The 25,977-nt window shown below is 39.3% G+C and overlaps 1 protein-coding gene across 1 annotated transcript; it reads right to left on the bottom strand.

Annotated features, from left to right (window-relative positions):
- Positions 1-1,951: 1,951 nt before the first annotated feature.
- Positions 1,952-25,952, bottom strand: ATG3 (autophagy related 3). The gene is made up of 12 exons (XM_005151605.3): positions 25,701-25,952; positions 22,440-22,481; positions 19,539-19,588; positions 18,241-18,311; positions 16,363-16,470; positions 15,459-15,508; positions 14,335-14,413; positions 13,780-13,814; positions 12,859-13,014; positions 12,061-12,188; positions 3,813-3,881; positions 1,952-2,172 (listed from the first exon to the last, which is right to left on the bottom strand). The coding sequence occupies exons 1-12, from the start codon at positions 25,770-25,772 to the stop codon at positions 2,091-2,093; spliced, it is 942 nt and encodes a 313-aa protein (XP_005151662.1). The 5' UTR covers positions 25,773-25,952; the 3' UTR covers positions 1,952-2,090.
- Between the last annotated feature and the right edge of the window lie 25 nt (positions 25,953-25,977).

The following is a 25,977-nucleotide window of genomic DNA, read 5'->3' as shown; positions in this document are numbered from 1 at the left end:
CATACTGCATACCAGTGAAAGACTAATCACTCTTTCTAAAAGTGAACAGACAACTTCTAGGAAGAAGATGTTTCAAAAGATTTTGATAGAGCAAAGGAAAAAAAATATGCATCAGTGCAGGTTATTTTAGTCAGAATCTGTCTTTGCTCCCCTCCAACTCCCCTGTTTGTTGGGTGGAGTACAGCTACTGCCTTTGTTACCAAAAGACCAAAACATCCTGGAGATTAGTCTGACAGGGAAAATCCTATGGCATGACTCAGTGGGTGTGGTTAAGCTTTAACAGGTTTCAGCTGCATTACTCTTCACTTACATAGACATTGCTTAAGATATTGTCTAAGAAAGAGGAAGTGAAGATAGATTATCAAGAGAGGAAAGCCAATTTAAGCATAGTACACAGAACTTGATTGCAGGCTGTCCTGTAAGAGCATGGTACAGAGGACAGTTAAGATGGGGACCAGTTGTGTCAGGAAAGGAATCAACCTTCCCACCCAACAGTAAATTCAGTCACTTGCAGACACTCAACTTCAAATTACCTTGCAGAATGCAAGATGGATGTCTGGGAGACCTGAAAGCTAAACAGAGTTTAAGTGAACCTAATACACACACACACACAAACAGCGATGGTCCTTTCCTCACATTTTGATCAATGAAAAACTTTTTACAGGGCAGAAAGCAACTGCTAAAGTCTGGATGCATCTGCAATATCAGAATTCATTAACAACTCCATGTATATTTACCCCAAGAAGGAAATCATGCTATTGGACTACCAGCTAGTGTAGCTGAGGCAGAAAAGTAATCAAGACTGAACCTTGCTTTACCATAGTGTCATGGTTTAAACCCAGCCACACAGCTCCATTTACTCACTTACCCCCTTTTTCCCCCAACTCCTGGAGAGCTGGGGAGCAGAATCAAAAGAATGTAGCTCCCACAGGTTGAGGTAAGAACAGTTTAATAACTAAGGTATAGCACAAATCACTAGTGCTACTACCAGTAATAATAATAATGATAAAGGAAGTAACAAGTGAAGAGAATATGACACCTCACAACCCGCTGACCGATAACTCACCCTACCCTGCCTGACCGAGCACCGACCGATACCTCGTCCAACCACACAATCCCTAGCCCTTCCGGGTAACTCTCCGTTATATTCTGGGTATGACGTGCTATGGTATGGAATACCTCTTTGGCTAGCCTGGGTCAGGTGTCCTGTCTCTCCTTCCTCCCAGCTTCCCCTCCTCCCCAGCAGAGCATGAGGCTCACAAAGTCCCTGGTCAGTCTAAATGTTTGAGCAGTAACTAAAACACTGCTCTTACCAGTGCTGTTCCCAGGCCGAAAGTCAAAAACACAGCACTGCACCAGCTACTAAGAAGGAGAAAAAATGACTGCTACTGCTAAACCCAGAACACATAGCAATCTTCTCTCTTTACCCAATAGCTGTATTTTTGTCAATAAGACTGTTTTTGCCTTTATTACAAGATGAACAGACTACATACTAATAATATTACTTCTTTGTCTCCACAAAAATTCCAACCCAAAACACTAGTCTTGTTGAAGCGTAAATCTAAATCATTTTTTAGAGACTGGTTACAGCTGTATTAGTTAAACTTTCCTGCAAGATGATCACGTATATTCTTTCAGCTTTCTAAATCCCCCTCCAGCTAGAGGAAACATAACCATTCATAACTAGGGAAAACCCCACATAATTCTCAATGTAAATGGGAGGAAAAATAATAATAATCTTTACATTTTTAGGAATCAACAATAAAGCCCAAAGCATTAGGCTTCTACTAGGAAAGTAGATTTTAGTTTCTAATATAGACAAAAATTGTCTTCTGTTGAAAGCAAACGGAAGGAATTACAGAGAAAAAAAATCCCACCACTTAGTGCAATGTCTGTATAGGAATGAAAGTGATTTATTTATATTACACACAAAGATTTTTATTAAAAAGGCTGGTAATGGAACATTTCATTTTAATGCATCAACTTGATAAAAGGTTAGTTACAGAAATTATGTATAATGTTGTATAAGTCACATGGATGGGTTATTTAAAAAAGGATCTGGTAATTAGAGGAGACACTTCTTATCTTAGTTACATTGTAAAGTGCCTTGTGTAGTCATATTCTATCGTTGGAATGACTGCCTGTACAAATTTCAAGAAAATAAGAAGGTACCTGAGTTTCTTGTTAAGGAAAACATGCAATAGATAGAAATCCTGTGAAACAAAGAAAAAGTCACATTCAGTGGTCTGCTCAACACTATTTCTTGCTAGTAGGAAAATAACACCTAGCAATTATAATGTTAAGAGACTGGGAAATTAATACAGCAAAACTCTGGTAATGACATCTGATGCTTGCCCAAACATACAGACTTTCCTGTTTTAAGCTGAAGCAGAGAACCAGGAGTTATATTCAATAGATCTTAGAAAACTGTACACAAACATTTACAATTCCACTTATATACTTGACCTTTGTTATTAACAAATGTCAAGGTGTATTAAATCTAGGAAGGCTAATCCCTAGCTACCTTCCTGTAGTGATAGGGAAGCAAGCTCCTCCTCAGCATCTCAGTGTCTCAGAAAAAGAACTAGTTTCCTGTTCTGAATCATCTTTTGAAATAACTCTTTCCTGTCAATGAGGGAAAGTGGAGAGATTAGATTTGCTAAGCTAAGAAGTCTGCCTTTGTAGCGGAGACTTTCCTATCTCCCTTGTGTATATCACCTGCAAATGCATGTTGGGCCTGAATCTGCAGTGTGGGGTATATGCTGAAGTGTTTGTCCACCTGGGATTGAGGCAGAGAGCAAAGTAAAAATTAAAATAAATCACTACTTTCAGCTGACAGTTAAATACTAGACATAAGTAAATCCTATTATTTTTGCATGTCAGTCTCATGGACCATTTCTTGACAAACACAAACCAGGGAAGAATCAGCTGTTAAAAAAAAACCCTCAATTTGTTAAGCATTAGCGGAAAAAGTAACCCAAAATCTTGAAAATAAGCTATTTCTAACTACTGAGGAGTAGAAGACTTTAACTACCTTGACAGAAAAGTTATTTTCCAGTTCAGGTTCAGCTGCTTGATGCACAAATTTAGCAAGTCTCAACTCATACAGCTAAAGAGAATATCACTGATTCGGGGACCACAGCTGCTCGGTAATGCTCCCTTGCTTGCCTTACAGCAGCACCATTATTTTGAAAGGACACACTTCATTTTCTCCTAACATGGAGGTTTCTTTAGTCAGAAAGCATGGAATCAATTACTGCAAAGCATAACCAAGATCAGTCAACTCACAAAAGAAAATTCTAATTGTGAGGCATTCAATATCAATATTAAGACTCGTTTCAGTAGATTTTCATTGCTTTTTTGTCAGCTGAATGTTGTTACCAACATACTGCTCATACGCAGAGCAGAGAACAATGGGACCTCGACATCTTTCAGAAATTAATTTCAGATTCAAATCTAATACAGAAGCTGCTGTACCAAGAGGAGTGATTATACTCTGGCTGGAGTCTGTGAACCTCCAGCTTCATCCTCCACTGGAATCTTAGTTTCATACTCAGTCTTATACTCACAGCTTCACACCCCTAAAAAAAAGGGCTCAATCCTGCCCCTTCGATTCCACCTACTTTCTGAGAACTGATTAACAGAGCTTGTTTGCACAAAGGAATTCATCTCAGAACTCTAGGAAGTGCTACCGCAAGCAGTCGTTTACTGCTTTCACACACAACTGCATTCCAGTTTAGGAACCTTGAGGTAACAGCTCCTTACACTATAAGAAATCTTTGAAAATATCACGTAGTAATGAAAAAGGATACATGTGAACTCCAAGTTCTCCTCCACCTTCTGCAACAGTCTCAATGATTTTCTTCATAACTTCTGCATGCCTGAAAAAGATCAGAAACGGTGGAAATATTTTAAGGAATAAAGTAAGCTTCTCTTATCTCAGTAAGATCAGGTTTTATGCAAGCTAAATAGTTTTGGACTGTTAGCTTCAGAAGCAGCAAGAAGAACCTTTCAGTCTGTTGACGAAAAAATCCCAACAGTAACTGAAAGGTAGTATTACATGATGAATCTAAAGTAATTTGCCAACTCTTTACATTCACGAGTAAAACAAAAAATGTTCTATGCTACAATGCGGAGGGAGTGCCACAATAACAAATACATATTGCTTGTCACTAGTGCTATTTTTAATTGCTAAATGCCAAAGAAGCCACCAAGTATGTCCCTAGCAGGTAATCCTCACCAGCAGCAAGTCACCAGAAGTTCCCAGGTGACCTCTGAAGAAGACTCCTAGAAACTGCTGCAACTTATTTAGCTGCCTCTGCTGTACTCTTAAATTTTTAGAGCTTAGGAGGTATCAACCATTTAAACAATTTGTAGTTTCCTAGGAGAGGCAGGCTAAGCTAAATCTGCACAAATACAGAATTGTTGCTCTGAGACTGACTTAGGGTTTGGAAACTTTCTCTGGCGGTAACTTGGGTTCTATGGCAGATCAACAGTTTTAAGTCAGCTTCTCTCTTGCAACTCCATTACTGTAAAACATACAAAAATGATATTGTAAAACTGAACCACATGACATTTTTGTCCAAAGTTGATCCTGGGAATACAACACAGAATCACAGAATAGCTAAGGTTGGAAGAGACTGGTCATCACCTAGTCCAGTCCTCCTTGCTCAATGAGCAGTAAATTAGAACAGGTTGCTCAGAACTTTGTCTGGTCTTGAGTATCTCCAGTGATGAAGACTTTAAATCTTTTAATGACCAATTACAACTCAGAAGTAATGGTCTGGTGTTCAGGGTATTTATTATGTCCCATAAACCAAAGGATGAACATCATATCAAATCAGAAGGGAGAGCTACTGTGTGGTTAATTGATGTTTTATTTATATATTTAACACAAGATCCCAAGTTGTACAACTCATCTTACTTTTCTCTACACTTCAACTTGGTTTTAAATTCACAATTCTGTAGCAATCTTTATCAGTGACATCATATAGAGCTATGGACATCCACCTATGCAACACTGCAAGCTAGTTAACAGCAATAGTTTAAAATACCAGTCCCAATCTACGATTCTGCTGAGGACAAGGTTGCGTAACTTTCTGACCATGCTTCAATACCATTATACAAATCTAAATAGCTGACCAGTAACTGGCATTTAGTAGTTACCTCCAAAGTTAATCATCCTGCCAGTGGCTGCAAACACAAGGAAGGAAGCTGTTGCGAAGTTACCAGGACATGCTGTGAACAGGAACATGCAAGTCTGGGGAAATACTAAAGGTCAGCATCTGTCATTTGCTGTGCTGTTGGTCTTCGACCCCCACAGTTGATTCCAGTTCTGGTTCTTCATGATGCCCCTGCAGCACACATGCCATGTATTGGGTGCCAAGGCCAGCTGCTTCTATATAGGAACCTGGACTGTCAAGCTTTGACCTTACCCATAACGGTGGACTATTTTTCGTACTGGCACAGGCCACCCTACAAGCTATTACATGTCTTTAACAGGATACTGGCTCAAATTCATACAACTGCAGGACATTTGCTCTTTTCAGTTTTCTAAGGACTAGTTAGATATCTGGAATTCCATAATGGCCACAGTACTGGTCATTCTTACTGTCATACAGTAACTCATGAAAAGATCTGCAGGTGCCCTATAAACTTTCAAATGTCTGTTTCCTGTTTCAGTTTCCTTCTATAAGAATATTTTGAGGAATTAATATGAAGTATGTACACCTCCCAATGGAAAGAAATGAGATGATTTTGGAAGAAATGTTATTTAAATTATCCTGCTGCCTAGAAATCTCTCATTCAGAAGTAAAAAAATAAATAAATAATAAAAAAATCCCCCAGAAATAACTCTTAACTTCAGACGACTAAAATGCTTGTTCCAGGACCTGTCTGTAGATCGCTTGAGCTATCAGATCAGACATTTAAAACATCTATTAAACCCACCTAATTTACTTTCTGGTAAAATCAACTAATCAACTAACTCTTTATGTGGTTCATGTAATGTAATGGACCTATTATCCATGTTTCAAGTCAGTAATATTGCTGTTATTACTGAAAATAAATTGAGATACACAGAATTAAAACCATATATTAAGGGTTTAACAGTAAGTTTCTTTAACAGAAACTGATTTCTTAGACTGATTCGATGACCTTTTATGCTCTCATCAAGAAGGTCCACTTTCCTGCTGAAGAACCCCTCTCCTGTTCTGCAACAGACCAAAGTTGTCAGTGAAAATCTTTAACAACTTCACACTGGAATTCAGCACACCTGACATACTGAGACTGAACATCAGCTGGAAGGAAAACACATACCATCAGAAAAGTAAACAATAGAAGCCTTCCTGACATATGAGGAAAAAAACCACCACCAGAAATGAATCAGTTCTCCTGCCTTCCAGAGGCTTTTCAGTGCAGTGAATAACAACTATCAGCTTCCATAAAAGAAAGTAAAGTGTAATACTTTTTAGGACAGCATATTTTCAAGAAAAAAAAGTTCCCTATTACTTCAATTAAGTAACTGCTCAAACACACTAAGACAGGTGTGGATAACCCACAAATGTTATCATCAGGCAAGACACTCAGAATCCATAACCTAATCAGTTAACCTCAAGATCTACAACTTGCTGATCCTTGCAGCTGCTTCTAGTCACTTCTCTGCAGGTATTGAGAGTAAATAAGAACTAAAAAGAGTCCAGAAACCCATTACCATTTATTCTGAAATAGAGGAAAATAAGTGCTTGGAATTAGCAAGTAATTCAGATCTAAATACAAATGTGTTCAGTAGTTAACTAGTTTGATAGTCCCTTCATAATACCCACATGAAAAAAAGTTGAGAATTGTAATTAAACCAGTTTGCAGGAATTAATGAGGAAGTTGACTGTGTTCCTCCCAGTACCATAAAAATGCTGACATGAACTACAACTTACAGCAGAGCTGCAAGATGAACAGTTTCAACTACTCAAAATAGGAGCGATCTCAAGCAGCTGATGGTGGCACACAACTGTTTGTTTCCTTCCTCTGATGCATGACACAGTGATGTACACGTCACAAGAAACAAACAAGTTTAGGACCATCTAAATATCTGACATTACACAATTCTTGTGACATGCATGGAAGCAATAGCAGCAGAGCTAAGCAGTGGTATTTCCTAGCTAAATTAAGAACAAACCAACATTTCTGGTTACCATATTTCACCTCAGAAGCCCAGACCTTCATAGCTATTAGCCTTAACAATTTAACAAAATAGAATAGCTCACCTTAGAGAGTAAGAGAATATACTTAAATCCTCCATTTTAGATATACTGTTAGCCTCTTTCTTCAAAGTATCAAGATGATCTTTTAAAACCTTTCCAATGTTAAGCAGTTTCCAAATAGGTTGCTTTTTGAGAAGCACTAGACAGTTTCCTCCGCATTTAAGGCTACCAACAAATCTGTCTCATCACAATATCTACACCTCTTTCAGGTTTAAAAGAGTAACTGGAACAAGTCTCATGATGCAAACCTTTTCTTCAAGTGTAGATCTGAATTACATAACAAAGACACTGGTACTTCACTGTCTGAAGTGAAGGAAGTGACACAGGCACACAGAGCTCTCATCCATGAAGACTCTCAATCCAGATTCACAGTCTAGTATTAGATAAGTTCTTACTCTACAAAGGTGTTTGCAAAATTAAACAGGTTACATCGCAGCCACAGCCCAGTATAAAAAACACAGGCCTACCTAGTCAGCCACATCCAAATATCTGGTGATCTCTGTTTCTTCTGAACGTCTTCCCAACCTGCATCCACTACATGAGCTTCTTCCAACTGATTTATAAGCAGGACTTCCAGCAATCACTAAATTAAGCCTTGGCTTCAGGCTTTTTTTCCTTCCTTTTCTTCTACAAATCATCTTCCTAGTCAGTTAAGTCTCCCTAGATACATCCCTACACTCATTCAGAAACACTAATTGCACAAAATGTTGCATCCATTTTTCTGCCCAGAACCATGCAGACAGCAAAAAATTACACGCTCAAAGTCACTAACAGGTTTACATATTAAGACTGGTATATTAATATAAGTACAAGAATACCTTCTGGATCAAACTTTGTCCTGCTTATTGTCTTACAGTACATACTCAAGAAGGAGGCCAGAGCAAGCACCTAGTAATGCTTCCTCCAAAGTACTAGTTTCCAGTAGTGTACAACCTAGGGACTTTCTAATTCTGAAGCATTCTAGTAACTTGTCTTGTGACAACTCTTGACAAACCTTTCTTACATTAACATAATACTGCTTAAATAAATACTTATTTTAAATATGTGCTGTGTGTAGAATTTAATCCTTTTTCTGGCTTTGAACATGCCATCAGAGAGTAGCATTCAATGTCACCAGTTTACTACTAAAAAGAAAAAACCGATCAATCAGAACACTCAGTACTTCACTTTCTGTGGCATTCATAATGAAGGTCACTGAAATTGTAACAACCTCCTCAGTTGCCTTTTATAAAGCTGAAGGGTCCCAAGTTATTCAATCATTTCTTATGGGAAAAAAGGATAACCTCAGTTATCCTGGATAATCCCTCTGTATCTTTTCGAGTTTTAGTTTTCCTTCACGTCACAGATTACAGAATGGATGACCAGAGCTGTACTGCAGTATTCAACATGTGGGTGGTCCCACATACTAGCAGAGGCATTATGCTGTTATCTGTTCTATTCTTTTTTGGTTTTTTTCTTAGCAGCTTTCTAAGTTCTGCTCCCTGTACTACTCTTGAGCACTGAGACTGACATTTCCACAGGTGTGGAAATTGTATTGTATTAGTGTAGACTTACACTTGATGATTTAAAGACCAACAATAAAATTTACCACTTTTAGATTTTCTGTAAGTCCACTAACTGTGAAAAAAAAGCTATTCCCCACTTGTACAATGGCCTCCCTGCTCAGACTGTCCAGATACAAGCCTGACTACTTGGTGAAAGCAAAGACTGTTTTAAAGCAGTAAAGAACTAAGAACTGGAAGAATCAAGACATACACATTGACAAAGTCCATGAATATACATCCTCATAAGACCACCAAAGGTAGCCATAAACTCCTTGCTGCAAACTCCCTTGCTCTCTCTCTAAAGAATAGTATAAATTTTGATTTTTTTTAAGGGAAATATAACCCCCATTTTCAAGAAGGGGAAAATGGATAACGTGGGGAACTACAGACCAGTCAGTCTCACCTCTGTGCCTGGCAAAATCTGGGAGCAGATTCTCCTGGAAGGCATGCTAGGGCACATGAAAAACAACAAGGTGCTTGGTGACAGCCAGCATGGCTTCACTAGGGGGAAATCCTGCCTGACCAATTTGGTGGCCTTCTATGACGGGGCTACAAAAGTGATGGACAGGGGTTGAGCAGTTGACGTCATCTACCTGGACTTGTGCAAAGCGTTCGACACTGTCCCACATGACATCCTTGTCTCTAAATTGGAGAGACATCAGTTTGACAGGTGGATAAAGAACTGGCTGGATGGGCACATGCAAAGAGTCGTGGTCAATGGCTCAATGTCCAGCTGGAGACCAGTAACGAGTGGTGTCCCTCAGTGATCAGTGTTGGGACCGGTCTTGTTCAACATCTTTGTCAGTGACATGGACAGTGGAATTGAGTGCACCCTCAGCAAGTTTGCCGATGACACCAAGCTGTGTGGTTCAGTTGATACACTAGAGGAAAGGAATGCCATTCAGAGGGAGCTTGTGAGGTGGGCTGATGCCAACCTCATGAAGTTTAACCGTGCCAAGTAGGTTGCTCTGAGTCAGAGCAATCCCAGGCACAGCTACAGGTTGGGCAGAGAAGAGATTCAGAGCAGCCCTGCGGAGAAGGACTTGGGGGTGTTGGTTGATAAGAAAATGAACATGAGCCAGCTTCAGTGTGCGCTTGCAGCCAGAAAGCCAACTGTATCCTGGGCTGCATCAAAAGGAGCGTGACCAGAAGGTCAAAGGAGGTGATCCTGCCCCTCTACTCTGCTCTCGTGAGACCTCACTTGGAGTATTGTGTGCAGTTCTGCTGTCCTCAACATAAAAAGGACATGGAACTGTTGGAACAAGTCCAGAGGAGGCCACGAGGATGATCAGGGGACTGGAGCACCTCCCATATGAAGACAGGCTGAGAAAGTTGAGGCTGTTTTGCCTGGAGAAGAGAAGGCTGCGTGGAGACCTCATAGCAGCCTTCCAGTATCTGAAGGGGGCCTACAGGGATGCTGGTGAGGGACTCTTCATTAGGGACTGTAGTGACAGGACAAGTGGTAACAGGTTCAAACTTAAACAGGGAAAGTTTAGATTGGATATAAGAAAGAAATTCTTTGCTGTTACAGTGGTGATGCACTGGAATGGGTTGCCCAGGGAGGTAGTGAATGCTCCATCCCTGGCAGTGTTCAAGGCCAGGTAGGACAGAGCCTTGGGTGACATGGTTTAGTGTGAGGTGTCCGTGCCCATGGCAGGGGGGGGTGGAACTAGATGATCTTAAGGTCCTTTCCAACCCTAATCTATGATTCTATACTCTTCCTAAAACTAATCTTATGACCAAGTAACTCCTAAACCAGAAACAAGAATGTCTTGATTCTACAAAAACTATCAAAAACTTGTCAACAAGCTGATTATTTGACACCTCAGCTGGTGACCCAATCCCAAAGGTGTTTCTTCAAGTCAAAAGAAATTACAAGACTTAAAGTGGCAATTTGGACCTTTTTTTAATTATTATTAACCTATGTAAGACTACAAAGAGTGTCTCACTTCTTAAAAAGAGATAGAAGCCAAAACTCTTAAGAACTTCACACTATCAAGAACCTGAGAAGGTACATCATTTAAGATATTGGCTCTGTATCATTAAGACACCTAAAAGGATTTTATATATAAGATGACAGGCACTTTTCAAAGACCTAGGAGAAAAAAATACTGCTGCAGGTAGTCAGACTACAGACTTGGGTGAGAAATGTGGCAAATGCAACAGAAAAAATGCTAAAAGCACACGTGAGTTTTGCACTTGGGTTCAACAAGCATTTCAGCACAGTGTCGTGGTTTAAAACGAAACTGCACAACTCGTCAATTCACTCCCCCACCTTGCTCCCCCAACTCCCAAAGAGTTAGGAAGGAGAATCCAAAGAATGTAGCTCCCACGGGTTGAGATAGGAACAGTTTAATAACTAAGGTATAACACAAAACACTACTGCTACTACTACTACAAACAATAATGATAAAGCCAATAACAAGTGAATACAACACCTCACCAGCCACTGACCCATAACTCACCCCACCCTGCCTGACTGAGCACTGACCGATACCTCCTCCATCCCCCCAGAGCTCCAGCCCTTCCGGGTCTCTCTCAGTTACATCCTGGGTATGACGTGCTATGGTATGGAATACCTCTTTGGCTAGCCTGGGTCAGGTGTCCTGTCTCTGCTTCCTCCTGGCTTCCCCTCCTCCCTGGCAGAGCATGAGCTCAGAAAAGGCCTTGGACAAACCAAACATTTGAGCAGTAACTCAAAACATACTTGCTATCAGCAAATGTTCCTAGCCCGAACGTCAAAACACAGCACTGCACCAGCTACCAAGAAGGAGAAAAAATGACTGCTACTGCTGAACCCAGGACACATAGCAATTAGAGGACCTCTATCTGTATAAAATTTCAGGGACTTCTGGGGGAGCAGGAGGCAGATATTACAAAATAAAGAGGTATTTCATGTTCAAATAGCTTTTTCTGCTCCCAAAGTATACATTATAATTTTACCCCCCCAAAAATAGCAGCAAATAAAGCATAGAACATCCTTTTATAGAGTTCTAGTATTCTGCCATCTTCTGGAGTCCATAGAGAAGTGGAGGAAAAGCAAGTTGAGCGAGAGGAGACAGTTGTAACTGCAGAATACGCTCGCAGCAGCAAGCACTGGAATCACCAAGATCTTCCTTTCATACTGCCTCAGAAGCTGACACACCACTACAGCAGCCAACTGTGGAAGCATCCAGAAAACCTGAACCAAATCCATAACAAGACTAGTGAAATGCCTTGTATCTACATACTGAATCAGACCTGAAACAAAGACTTACCTGCATGGGTGAACTGAGCACATAGGAGGTGGAGGAAGATGAGGATGGTTTTCAATGGTTACCGTTTTCTTGACATGATCTTGACTAATATCTTCATACATATGCTCTACTGTTAAAGGCTGTCGCTGCTATACAGGAAAAGGGAACAGAACAAAACCATTACTAACAAAGAATCTTTTATTCCTTCTTAGCAATTTTAACATCATTAACAGATGAAGCACCACAAATTATATGCATCTAATATCAAACAGGTCTGAAGGAAAGAACCAAGTGTCATAAGATGCATATGGTGTAGAATAGTACCGAACAAATTTAGTTTTTAATAAACTGTATGAATGGTAAAGTCAATACATTTTGAGAACCATCTCAATGGTTCCCACTTAGGTTCCCATCTAGGTATTTGGGCTGTAAGCCCTAACCAACTTTAACTAAGTTTCTTGAGTCATGAAAGGGAGAGTGATTTATCTAATCCCCTCCCTCTGAAGATCATGAAAATACATACCTGCTTATTTGACTGAGTTTACTAGGGCTATTACCACCTCTACAGAGCTAATTCAGTCAAGTGACAGAGCATGATTTGCTTCCTTCCAAATGCTCGATCACCAAGGACAATTTCCAGTGAAATTATTCCTGCTTCCAGCAAATATCCCAAGTCCTGTCTGCAACCCTGACTATATAATTATTTTCTCAACATGTTTTCATTTCAATTTTTAATGTGAATAAGAAAAAAAATTGCCTTGCTATTTGACACCATGAGTCTAATTTCACAGAAGTGGAAAAAACATGACAGATCTATACCTCATCATATCCAAATAACCAGAGTCTTGGAGTTTGGTAATATTTGTCGTAAGTGATGTAGAGGTCATAAGTTCTAGTCTGCAGAATAGCATCTTCCCCTCCAACATCAACTTTAGCCTTGTTAGCTTCTACAATCTGTCTTGTGTCAAGTGTTGCCTGGTTCAAGGTAAAAATGACAACATTAGTATAGCCCTGTTTGGACTTCCTTCTTTCTCATCCTAAGTAGTTATGTAAAGCTCTAAAACAGAAATTAATGTTCTTAAGCAAGCATTTAAAAAAATCCATAGGCTTCTGGGGTTTGTTTTTATTTTTAAATTAGTTGTATCAGTTTGTCTGCCACCAAGTACTTTTTGGTTTTGGTGAGAATTTGTTTTGTTTTTTAAAAAAGGTCTAATTTGCAACTACAAATGCAATTACATTGTCACATCCCCCTCCCTTCTTTCACCAATAACTTTTGAACCCAAGGGACAACTCCAATGAAATTCAGAAGGCAGTGGTCTCAGTTTATGCATTTATGAAGACCTCAGTGGAACACCAGGAATAACAATACTTTTTTTTTCCTGACAGTCTGATGTATCAGCATAATCTATTGCACCTGTAAGCCACTCATCTTCCACACATAAGCCTCAAGAATTATTGCGTATTTTTATCTCTTGCAAGTACAGCATTGTGTGTCAGTAGAGTGAAAAGGATCAGCAAAAACCACAAAATGACTGTGATCTAAATCTTTGAGGACTTAAGAGTTAAGGTTACTGCAGTAGGATGGCAGGAGACAAATCCACAGGAAACCAAGCTCAGTTATCCCACTGCTCATAACAAGCTTGTTATATAATCCATTTGCATTACCATTAGTTTTACTTTGCTTGTGCTCATATTGGTAATAAGCATTGCAACAGACAAGATAGAGAACTGTTCACTCACATCATCTGTCTCCAATAGCCCACTCTCTTCATACTCTGAAAAGAAGACCCATAAAATTCTGTGTTCAGCTTGTAGCTAGTTATCATATTTCTCATTCATAAACAACTCCTTTAAAACATTCTACATGTATCTAAAGATGTTTAATTCAGGTAAACTCTGAAACCCCAAACCAGACTATACCTTTTTCAATACAAATTCGATCAAGACTATAGTAAGTACATGATGAGCAATCCTGAAGTGGTTTTAAGTAGGCAGATTGCAGTTAAGTGTGGGTATGAAGAGGGAAGGAAGCTGTACTAAATCCATAATTTACACTTGCTTTGATCTGTTCTGCTACTCAAATTAATTTCCCAGTCAAAAACATTCATGCATGTTTTTGCACACGTTAAGAGTAAACATGCATCAATGAGACCATACAAAAGATGATTAAGAGTGCGTTTCTGTTGAACTCTTCAGCATGTGTTCTATGAAAAGAAAGAGTAGTGTTTTCTTAGAGTGTACTGCTTTAGTCAAAGGCCTGAAATACATCATGCCCCACCCAATTTAAGGAAATACCTTCCATGTCTGCAGCTTCTCCATCTTCATCATCATCATCTTCACAAGATGCTGAACAATCTGGTGTATTTATAATTTCCTTTATAATTTAAATTGAAAACACTGCTTTAATGACACTGCATTTACACAGCCTTACAGCCCCAGCACATACAGTGAACCAGAAAAATAATTTCTGCAATATTAAGGCCTATACTGAACTCAAATGTTTGCTTATTAACCAATCTGTTTCAAAGTCCTAATATGACATTAAAAATCCACTTTAAAAGCTCTCCTTTGACTTTGTTATCTGGAATGATTTAATTGCTAAGCAAAGAAAAATAAACATGGGATTAAACAGCCTGTAATTGCTTTTCAAAATGAAAGGCAACGACTGAACAGCCATGACTAATCTACAGGTTAAGATTTTGTATGTCCTAACCCAAGCCCTCAGCCAACGTCTTCTTTTGGGGACTGTGGGCCTATGCACAGCATTTGAACCCAAGAGACAACCCTAATGAAATTCAGAAGGGGGAGGTCTCGATTTACACGGGTTTCATGAAAGCTGCTCCAATTGCTAAGTATCAGGTAGCAGGTTTCCTCATTAGAAAACCAAAACACCAAAATCAGTAAGAAAATATGTTGTGAAGTGCTTCAGCAAATAGAACATAAGCAGAGAGCTGTCTTTCTGGACTGGATCTGGGATCCAAGCTGTACAATAAGCAAGGTTTTCAACATACAATATATCAGAAGTGAAATTTAATTCATAACACACAACAGCAGTTATGAATCACAATGACATCCTGCAAGTATTGTGTTTTACAGAAATAGTGATCACCTTTAGGTATTCCTTCCACCCAGATGTCACTGACTTGTCAAAAAGCAGTACTTTCATTTTCAATGTGTAGATACCCAGCACAAGAGCATGTTGGCTAAAGGAATTCCAAAAAGAACACTGCCTCAGTAAACATCTCTCAGAAGGAGATGCACATGCTTTGACTAAAATCATGGGCTCTGAAAGTCACTGTATATCTGTAACACATCTAGTGACAAAGTATAATTTAATCTCTCATGGGCAGTATTAGATTGCTGCAGGTAAGACTTCTATTACCTGTAATAAAGCAAGAGGAAAATTTAGAACCAAGTACCTTACTGTCTAGTGTGATCTCCTTAACTGCTTCTGTTGCACCCACTATACCTGTTAATTGAACAAGAGGTTTGTGTTAAAAAAGCTTTTTTCTTTGTTACAGAATAGTATAGAAAAAGGCTGCCAAGATTTCAGAAAGCAGCGTATGATCTTTCCAAGTTACATCTCACAACGATTTTGATACTTCAAAGGCTGTTTATTTGGTATTGGTAGCATGCTTGGTGCTGGACATGCATAAGCCATACTAGTAACACAGAGCACAACAGCACAGTTCTCACACATCAAACAGGTTTTGTTGATGGAACACTGCAAAGTAATTTTAATGAACCTTCATAGAAGTGAGTTTAGGATAGGCATTCATATCACAATTACAGAACTCAACTTCATGAGCAAGGCATGCATTTATGAGTATTTCTGAACATCTTGGAAGCAAGGAACTGGGGTAAAAAACCATCCCAAATCATAGTATCAACTCTTCAGTTCCTTCCCATTAGCCTTCTAGTTTTACTGCTGCTTTCACCCAGTGCTGTTTGGGATGCATAATAAGATTCTGCTCTGACACAGAATGGGAAACACTGAAATAATTAAGTCAGTTGAGGTCATCATTAAGATAAAGATCTTGATGTGTTTCACAAGCAATCTTACTAAAAAAAAATAGAAAAAAAAAATATATAAAAAATTTGCATATTGTTCAAACGAATAGTTCGAACCAGCATTCTCTTCACAGATCTTACGAAGGAATGTGCCACTACATAGGTCATTTTTAAGAGAATATTGAGCAGTCATGTACCAATCAAGTGCGTGGCTGGCAGAGTAACATACGCAAGAAAGACTTTGCTTTCTAATAACGGAAACTGAAAATCCTTCAGATTACCAAATGCAAAGCCTGAAGCAAGGATGAATACCTGCATTGTGAAAAGTGTCTACCCATCCCCCATCACCATCATCTTCTTCTATAATTGCTTCCTGCTCATCCGAGTACTCCATCTGCTTACACCTTTTGTAACATGGCACTGCAAAAGAATTGCAAAACAAAATGAATGCAGTCATTCTTATACAAAATCATACTGGAGTAGAAATTATCCTACAGGGACTTCTGAAATGTCTCTCATATATCCTTATTTAAGGAATCCTAAAGTTGTATTTCAAATGCAAAAACATGAACTTAAAATTATATTGATGTGTTGACCACATTTTATTTCATATACAGTACAACACTTAAAAGTTCATTCTTCTGTAACCCATTAGAGCACATGCATCCAAATGCTTCAGAACTAGAAAATAATTAACTTCTTATTTGCTAATAACTAGAGAAAAACTATTTTTATAGTTTTCTAGAGACAACCTATTATATATTTTCTTCATATTGCTAAGCAAAGTCTATCTTAAGTGTAATTTTGCCTGGAGTAGCATCAGTTTACTGAACTGTTTGTCTTTACAATTCTGCTAAATGTTTGCAACATCTATTTATACATTAGGTATGTTTAATTATAAATTAGCACATACAAGTTTAGAAAAGGTTAGAATTCACATGTTATTCTAAATAACTTCAGTTACATGCATTACAGAGCCATATGAGTTCAGATTTACACAAAGTTTTCAGAACACAGTCAAAGAGAAAATGCAGATTTGATCAAGGCAAAACAGACATTTCCCATCATCATAAACAAGGACAATGTAAAAAATGCTCCTATTACACTAATGGGGGGGGGGGAACTCCACTGCTGCATGAAGTGCAGAACTTGTAAACTGTTCTTAGACCTTTCAGAAAGGGAGGACAGGCATGTAAAAGTCACAGTGAAGTACCCCAAAGACTTTCAAAATGAGATCTGTAGGATGGCTCCTTGCCTCAACCCGCAGCCCACCACTTTTACTCGAGTGCTAGGCCAATGTGTCAACATCAGCCTTCAAAATAGAAGGATCAGATCAGTAAGGGTCCTGGCAGTGCAGGAAGGGAGAGGGGGAGGAAGGGAAAGGGGGAAAAAGTGGCAGGGGGGAAGAGAAACAAAGTTGATCACTTGGTCATCCAGCCATCAGGATCACCTTAGGAAAGCATCCAACACTACTGTAAGCATTTTCATATGACAGCAAGCTGCAAGACTCCAAAAGCCAGCATGTGAAATCCAAGCACAAAATGCAACCCAATGCAGGTAAAAATCTCCTCAGGCTGTTCTTCAAACTAAAGGTTCATCTAATGGAATTATCTTTGACACATTTTGACATGAGATCTTTTGAGAAAATTATTTCCACATGCTTGTGCCAAGATGTTAGCTGTCTTTTCCATTAAACAGGAAGTCACCACAAGTATTCTGTATACATAGCATTGAAGCCGATAAAAATTTTATTTAGAATTGTATTTTATTGTTATTGACAGGGATAGTGATAGTAATTATGTATCTGAACAAGAAGCATCAGTGTCATTGTGAAAAAACATTTTGGGAACACTTCAATAGTCTGAGTTTTCTGAAAGAGGAAAATAAAACTTCCTTTTAGACACAATATAAGTTGAAGGACAGGTGAAAGACACACAAGGAGTTTTATACCGCTTAAACTACATTTCTACTTCATGAAGGCAAGCTGTATTACTAGTATAAAGCCCTGTTAACAACTGGTCTAAAGACAAGACTTTAGATGTGCAGGAAAAGCTGTTTTAATATTGCAAAGCCAAAGCATTCAAAATGCAAGATTATTTGCTTCCCCTGTCAATACAATCAGTAGAGTTGATAGCACAGTCAACCATGCTATCAATCCTAAGAACACTTACATTTAAACTTCAGCCTTACCATTTTTAGTTACCAAAAACTGTTTGTCTGTTGGCAGATAAGCCTTGACTTTTAGTTCTTCTCCTGAAGCCCTGTAAAATGAAGTGCACCATAAAAGGTTGAGAATTTGATGATCTGCAAACAAAAGAACCCTTCTATTTTCACTGCATATCAGGAACATTTTTTATACTCTTCTTCGTCTATTCTCAGAATCTGTTTGCTATGACTACGCTTCCCTACACAGAGACTTAGATGTAAGTGAGGGATCAAAAAAGTTGGCCACCCCTAAACTATGGAACCTTGGATCAAAATTGTTTTCTGCTTCAAAAACTAATTTCACTTTAAGATGGCCAAGGAATGATGGGTGGATGGAACAATCTAGTCTATATAAAAATTTGCTAAGATCAGCAACAATAGAGATCCAAATGTTTGAAGAAAGCAACTTCAGAAAAAGCAAGAAATAGACTTCTGTAAATATAAAACCTGCTCATATTCATTAGAGCTCAAGTAATCTTTGCCAAGTTCACATTACTGAAGCATTTGCTTTCACTTTCAGTGAAAGGTTTTGGTTTACACTAAGACCAACATTCTAAATATCCTGTTCTAAACTGCTGGCACATAGGCCAGACTCAATATCATGTTTTCTCTGAAGGAGATGGTGAAAGGTCAAGAAACAATGATTAAAGCATAATAATTCCTCCTTCAGCAATTCATGGCCCAGTACAGAGCCAAGAAACTTGATGATACCAACTGCACAGACAATGCTTATCTAGGCACTAACTGATTCAGTTTTATAATGCAAGACATCAGTAGAACACAAGGAATCACCCTATTTGCACCCTTATTGTGTATGAAAGATAAGGAATTTCCAAGGGCAAGCACTGCTCAAAGTGATCTGATGTGGACCAACTTGAACATAACCAATTAATAAGCGCTTGTTAAAATATATTAATTATAACCACTTCTTAGCTGCACAGGGCCTTTGCTTTTTGAATCACTAATCACCAAGACAAGCTCAGGGAGACATGCTGCTACCGCAGCTAAGCACTGAAAGCATTCACGGTATGTATTGGCTTATTTCATCTAAAACCTTAGGAAAACAAAAATTCCCCAAACAAATCCTCATCTCAATTACTACACACAGCAATAAGTAAGTCCTGCCTGACTTAAACATAGCTTTATGATAAAACCAGCATAAGTTCTATGAAAGAGTCCACTTATTGTTATGAAACAAGGCAACTGTATAGGTGCATTCAACGGAAGCACATCAAAGCATAGCAGGGATGCCAGCTTTCTATAATTCTTTTAATTTTACTTACCATTGCCAAGTAGGACAGTGGTGAACCAAGTGATCTCCAGCTGCGACAAACTGATAAGGCAAGAAAAAAAATACTGTTAAATAGAGCCTAAGGAAACAATCTCCAATTTTCCTCAGTATTTAGTATTTCTGTTGCACATTCCTTTGACAGATTAACTGTGTAACTAGCAATTGTTTAGATCAGTTTGATGCTTTAACTCAATTTCCCAGCTAACAATGAAAACCCAAAGACTAAATTGACTTCAGCAGAAGGAAACATGTACTAAGCACAACAGCAAATTCAGATAGTTTAAAAAATCTTCAATCTACTTCTGCTTAATGTCACAGCAAAGGATTTGATAAAATTACATCATTACTTCAAAGTGGTATTGCAAAACTCATGCTAGGCTTGCATACGAACTCAAATTCACCCAGCAAAGTCTAATGCACTGGCTTCTTTTTGTATGCATAAATTGAGAAAGACAGGCCTGCACCTAAGAAAAGCTACTTGGGCGGTCTTTTGCACCAGTTACTTTTGAAAATTAGAGGAACACTCATTGCTACAGTTGCTTTCTTGTCTTAAAATGCCAGTTTATAACAGCACACTTTTAGTTACCCAGAAGCTGTTGCAGTGGTGTGTCAGCCATTTTCTCACCATGTCCTCCAAAGCAAGGCATAGCAGCATACTAGAAAGCACTGCAACATGCACTGCATATGGATTAGCAGACTCAGTCTCTGCAAAAGTGCTTCCTTTCATCCATTTTCCAACAGAAGTCTCAAGCATAAGTGAAATCTTCTCTTTTAAGAAAACAGCAACATCTCCCAATATACATCAAAATTTTAAAACTCATTAGCCTTATATAGTAAGAAACAACACATGAAATTCCAGAATTATTAAGAATTCTCTGTTTATGGAACTGGAACCAACTGGCAGCAATGCTACAAAATATTCTTCAAGATGAAAAAAATAACGTTAAAGTATTCTTTATGGGTCTAATAGATACAAAACCCTAGAACAATAATTGAAATGTCATTTGCATTTTTTTCAGTTTAGGCAGCAGAATTACCTAGCTGGTTTCTATTTCTCAAGCACTAACGCTATCTCATACCTGAACCAAGATTGCAAAAGACATCAATTTCAGGACAACACCTTATTTCTACTCCTGGAAAGAAGGATTTTTAAGATTTGCCTGTATAAAATTAAAACAGATGTTATCTTTCTGAGGTATTAACTAGTAAGAACAGGCAAGAATTCATTGCTACTAAATCAAGCACAAAAGTATATAAAAAGAGGGAGAAACTGTCGACTTTGAATGAGTCATCTTTTAGCCTTATTCCTAACTGATTCACCTTCTGAGGCAAGCCACAGGAACCCCACAAAGTCTATAACACAGCATCTCAGACTAAAATACAGTTGAATTGAGATTCATTACCCAACAAATTCGAAGTCATTTGAAGACAATATCCTAGCAACATCAATGCTTTGAATCCCTCTTTAGTAATCATTACTTTATAAAGACCAAAATCATCAGAAAGAAAGACTGTCAGAGGGACAATCAGCAGATACATGCTTTAGTCTCACCTAAATTTATCAAAAAAATAATCCTGCTGTAGAACTGTTTCCCTTGACTACTTCTTTGAAGGATTCAATTTCTTCTTCCTATAAGAATCTAACTTTATACAGAGAATACACACTCTTCACATTCTTACGGATGTTTAAATGCTGCAAACTGTTTAAGGTAACATACTGTGGTTCTTGCTAAATTCTATAGAAAGATCCTTTTCTTTCAGCACTCCTACAAAGTTCTCTCCTATGAAGAGATGCTTCCCCAGATGATCCCCCAAGAAGGGATTAAGCATTAGTAGAACATTTGTCTAGACTTTCTCTGTTATGTTTGGTTTACAGGTAATATAAATTGCGTATCTATTATTGTGTAATATACAACACATAAATATCTATATGCACTAACACACACATATGGTTATCTGAACAGCAGAACATCATATTGCTTAGCCTGTTTTTCTCAGCTTGCTTGCTGGCCATGCAACATAGCAGAAATATGCTACAGGTAACAAAGTTAGGAAAAATACTTCTGTTCACATTATCTACCTCCATCAGTCATCATTTCTTCAACTTTTTTCCATCTCATCTTCACATTTGTACATTTTACCTCATTTCTCTTTCATTCTACTTTAACAGTTTTAACATAATTTTCTTAAACCTTTGTGAAGACAATGTATTTTCAGAACAGTAAAACTTTAATATGAGAAAAAGTAGAACAGGGAAGTCAAAACAGCACTGTACAATCAGTGTTACAATTCTAGAAAAAAAAAAAAAAAGAGAAAAATCCTGTTTTTTTCTCTTCACAGCAGACTCCCTAAAAAAATACTACTGCTTGGCAGCAATCCAAAATACAACCAGCCTGGAATAAGTTATAGAGAAAACGAGGGAAAAAATAGTAATCATCGGATACTTGGCATGGACAAGTATATGTAATGATTTAGCTAGAGCCTTGGAAGGAAACAAAAGTGAGGTAAGCAAAAGACAGCTTTCAAGATACAAGCTCACTTCTGAGCTGCTTATGGGAAAGACTTCTAAAATCAATATACTCCTGCTTGAGTCCAGAACTCCTGTGGCAAACTGAGCTGTTGACCCAGCACAAGCTTCTTTACAAGCTTCTAGTGACATAATACAGGAAAAAAAGCATTCCACATTCAGATGTCAAATGTCAACTAAGAGGAATTCTGTTGCTCTATTTCATCTGGACAGTAAAAAGGCCATTTAGAACTTTCACTTTGTGGAAATTGTTTCAAGAAGCAATAATTAATTGGTAAAGACATGAACTTTTGAGGTTAATACAGTCCTTTTGACTAAAATTTATCATTACTTCCCAAATATATTTCAAAGTTTCTAAACACTTACTTCTTCAGGTGTGATTACTCCAGTTTCTTTGAACTTTGACTCCTGCAATAAAAAAAGTTTAGAATTTGAGTGCTGCTGACAAATCGAAGTGTTCCACTTTACTGGTAAGACAAACACAGAATCATAGAATCAACCAGGTTGGAAAAGACCTTTAAGATCACCAAGTCCTGCCTTGGAACTAGCACTGTCCATGGATATTGTTAATCAGCTTGGAGACCAAGCAGCCTCTGTCAGGGCTGACAGGCAGCCTACTTCCATATCCTCTGATGCATGGCTCAACAAAACTGCTTTGTACAGAATGTGGGGTATTATGAAAAAAGATCACACACATTAAATATTTTTTTTGCTGCAGCCAATCAATATATCAAAACTGGAGAAAATATCCCCCAGAACTCAGTCCTACATTGGCCAGTGAGAGACAGAAAACAAGTCAGAATCAGTGATTCTCAGAATCAGGACTTTGGGACTGTTCTAGGTGCTGAACAGCACTACAATGCACCAATAAGAGGCTTTGCAGTTAAGAAAGGTCAGTAAATGATTGACCAAATCAACTTTTATCTGTGGTAGAAAAAATTACGTAGAAAGACTTAGTTATTAACTTTTTTTTTATATACCCATTTTTGTGCCTTCATTATGCACTCTAGGGAAACACTTCAGATTTTCTTATATTGCCATGATTTCCTTATGGATAAGGAATAGACAGCAATGAGCAATATAATTTAGCTCTGCATGAAAGGTGATATTCATGAAGTTTAAGGATAAGGCTCTTTTTAGCATATTTAAATCTAGAATATTTTGTTTCAGACTTCTGTTTTTTTTTTTCTTCAGAAGAGTCACAAGCATCAAAGAAACTTAGGGCTCCCCAGCATTAGAGCTATCTAAGAGTGGCTTTTGAAGAAGACATAATTTCAACCGTAGTATACTTGACTTTTTAAGTTCTTCCATCATCAATTACTGAATAACTTCTTGCCTTAAAGAACTTGTGATTTTTTTAATTTTTTTTTTTTTTTAACTAAAAGCAGCAAATGAAAAGCACCTCACTTTCCACTACAATTTCACCTTATTTAATCATTGGGAAATCATTTTAATGCCAACTGCTGCTTAATTTGTATATTCTTTGTGCTTCATCCCGGTGCATGCTATCACCTGCACTATGTAAAAAGAAATGAGCACACAACACACTGTTTCCTTTCTCCCTCATTTCTAGAGATGACACCTTTAAGTACAGTATTAAGATAAGCAAAAGAGCAGTTGTACAAACACCACTATGTGCTAGTTAACAGAAACCAAAGAAACTCAAACAGCCCTAATTTAGCAATTTGGATCACTGTAAAACAGAATTCTCAATAACATATTATGAAACAACACAGTGGAGAAAACTTACTGTTTAATCTCAAAATATACTATAAGCAGTAGGCAACATGCTTGGTTTCTGGAATTACATATGGAAAATATGTAAAATATCCATCCTCTATTCCCTGAGGGTAAACAGTTCACTTTTTCATCTCTATATATTCTGTGGTATCTAAGCTAGTGAGAGACACAGGTATAGTTTCTTTCAAAGTTACCAAGTTGGAGTATTTATTTCAACCCCTTGTAAAAGGAACATGTACACTGTTATAACCTTCCATTTGTAGAAGGTTTTACAGCTGCCTCCTCCCAGTCGTACATCTGGGCACAAGAATTCTTCTACCATTACACCAGCTGTGCAACAGCAACCATAATATGGTAAATGAGTCACTTCACTTTTCTATGCCAGAACTGCAGCCCATATATGTCACACTGGTGGGCAACTGTAGAAAGGCTCACTATGCAGGCAAGAGCACACTACATACCACAGAGGGACAAGTTCAATTAATCAAGTATCATGTCTTCTGCCCAAAGATCTAAGCTCCAGAGTGCAAAGCACCTAGAAGATCATGCTGTAAAACCACAGATAGAAGCTGCTACCATGAACAATTACAGCAGAAGCAGTTTTTAAAAAACATGGGAAAATGTGAAAATCAGTGGTGAAGGAACTGCTGACAAGCTAGGCATTCACAAAGTTGACTTTTATGTAAAAAAAGTATTTGTAAATAGGAGACAGAAGATAGGATGTAGTCTAACAACTGCAGAAAAGCAAGATCAGTTAAGTATCCTTCATCAAAAGAAGCATGACCAGTATATCAAAGGAGGTGATCCTGCCCCTCTGCTCTCCTGAGACCCCACCTGGAGTACTGTGTGCAGTTCTGGTGTCCTCAGCATAAGAAGGACATGGAGCTGTTGAAACAAGTCCAGACGGGGGACACAAGGATGACAAGGGGACTGGAGAACCTCCCATACGAAGACAGGCTGAGAAAATAAGGCCTGTTCAGCCTGGAGGAGAGAAGGCTGCGTGGAGACCTCAAAGCAGCCTTCCAGTATCTGAAGAGAGCTTATAAGGATGCTGGAGAGGGACTCTTCATCAGGGACTGTAGCAACAGGACAAGAGATAATGGGTTTAAACAGGGAAAGTTCAGGTTAGACACAAGGCAGAAGTTCTTTACTGTGAGGGTGGTGAGCCACTGGCACAGGCTGTCCAAAGTGAATGCCCCAACCCTGGCCAAGCTGGAGCGAACTTGAGCAACCAGATCTAGTCGAAAGTGTCCCTGCCCATGGCAGGGAGATTAGAACTAGATGATCTTAAGGTCCTCTGAACCCAAACCACTCTATGGTTCTATGAAAGCTTAGCCAATTTAATAGAAAACTGCAATAAGTTATTTCTCGAGCAAAAGGACCAGCAATACCTGGCCTTCGAAGGTCCGCACGTCTCCAGTGAATGGGAGCTCCCACTCAGGTTCCTTCCACCCCGTACGCCACAGCTCAAGACGAGGCCGCCCCTGCACAACCTCCCCGAGCCCTGAGGGCGCACGGCGCCCCCGGAGACGCTCCGCCGGCTGCGTAAAGCCGCTGCAACCAGAGCTCTTCAGGCCCGGACAAGCGAAACCACAGGCGCCGAGCGGCTTCCGGGAAGGCGGAGCGACTCCCGGGGCGATCGGGCGCTCCTCGCGCCCCACCGGGGCGGCAAGGCAATGCCTGCGCCATAAGAACCCGCGAGCGGCCGCACTGCAGAGAACATCCCAGGGACAGATGAAGGAGGCGGGACCGCTCTACAGCCACCTGCGACCGAGGAGGCTCGCGGCTCGGCGAGCCACCCTGCATTAAAATAAGCGGGCGCATCCTCTACCCTTAACAGCTCCAAAACCTCCCCTCACTTCACCCCGCTCCCGCACGGACCGGCACCTTGAGCACGGGGGTGAGGTACTCGGCCACCTCCAGGGCCTTCCCCTTCACCGTGTTGATGACGTTCTGCATGCTGCCGGCGGGCCCCGCGGGCAGGAGCAGGAGGAGGACAACCACCTCCCCCGCCCCTCGGTCTACGAGCTTCGCGACGGCGGCACCGTCCCCGCGTCGCACACACGTTGACGACACACCGGCGCTCAACACGCGTCGCACCCGGCCCAGGCTAGAGGTGACGGGCCTGCGCAGTAAGCGGGTCCCAGTCAGCCGCAACAACCCC

Source organism: Melopsittacus undulatus, chromosome 2, assembly GCF_012275295.1.
Source record: "Melopsittacus undulatus isolate bMelUnd1 chromosome 2, bMelUnd1.mat.Z, whole genome shotgun sequence".
Classification (NCBI taxonomy): domain Eukaryota; kingdom Metazoa; phylum Chordata; class Aves; order Psittaciformes; family Psittaculidae; genus Melopsittacus; species Melopsittacus undulatus.
Note: the sequence above shows the minus strand (reverse complement) of the source record. Positions and strands in the feature narration are given on the sequence as shown.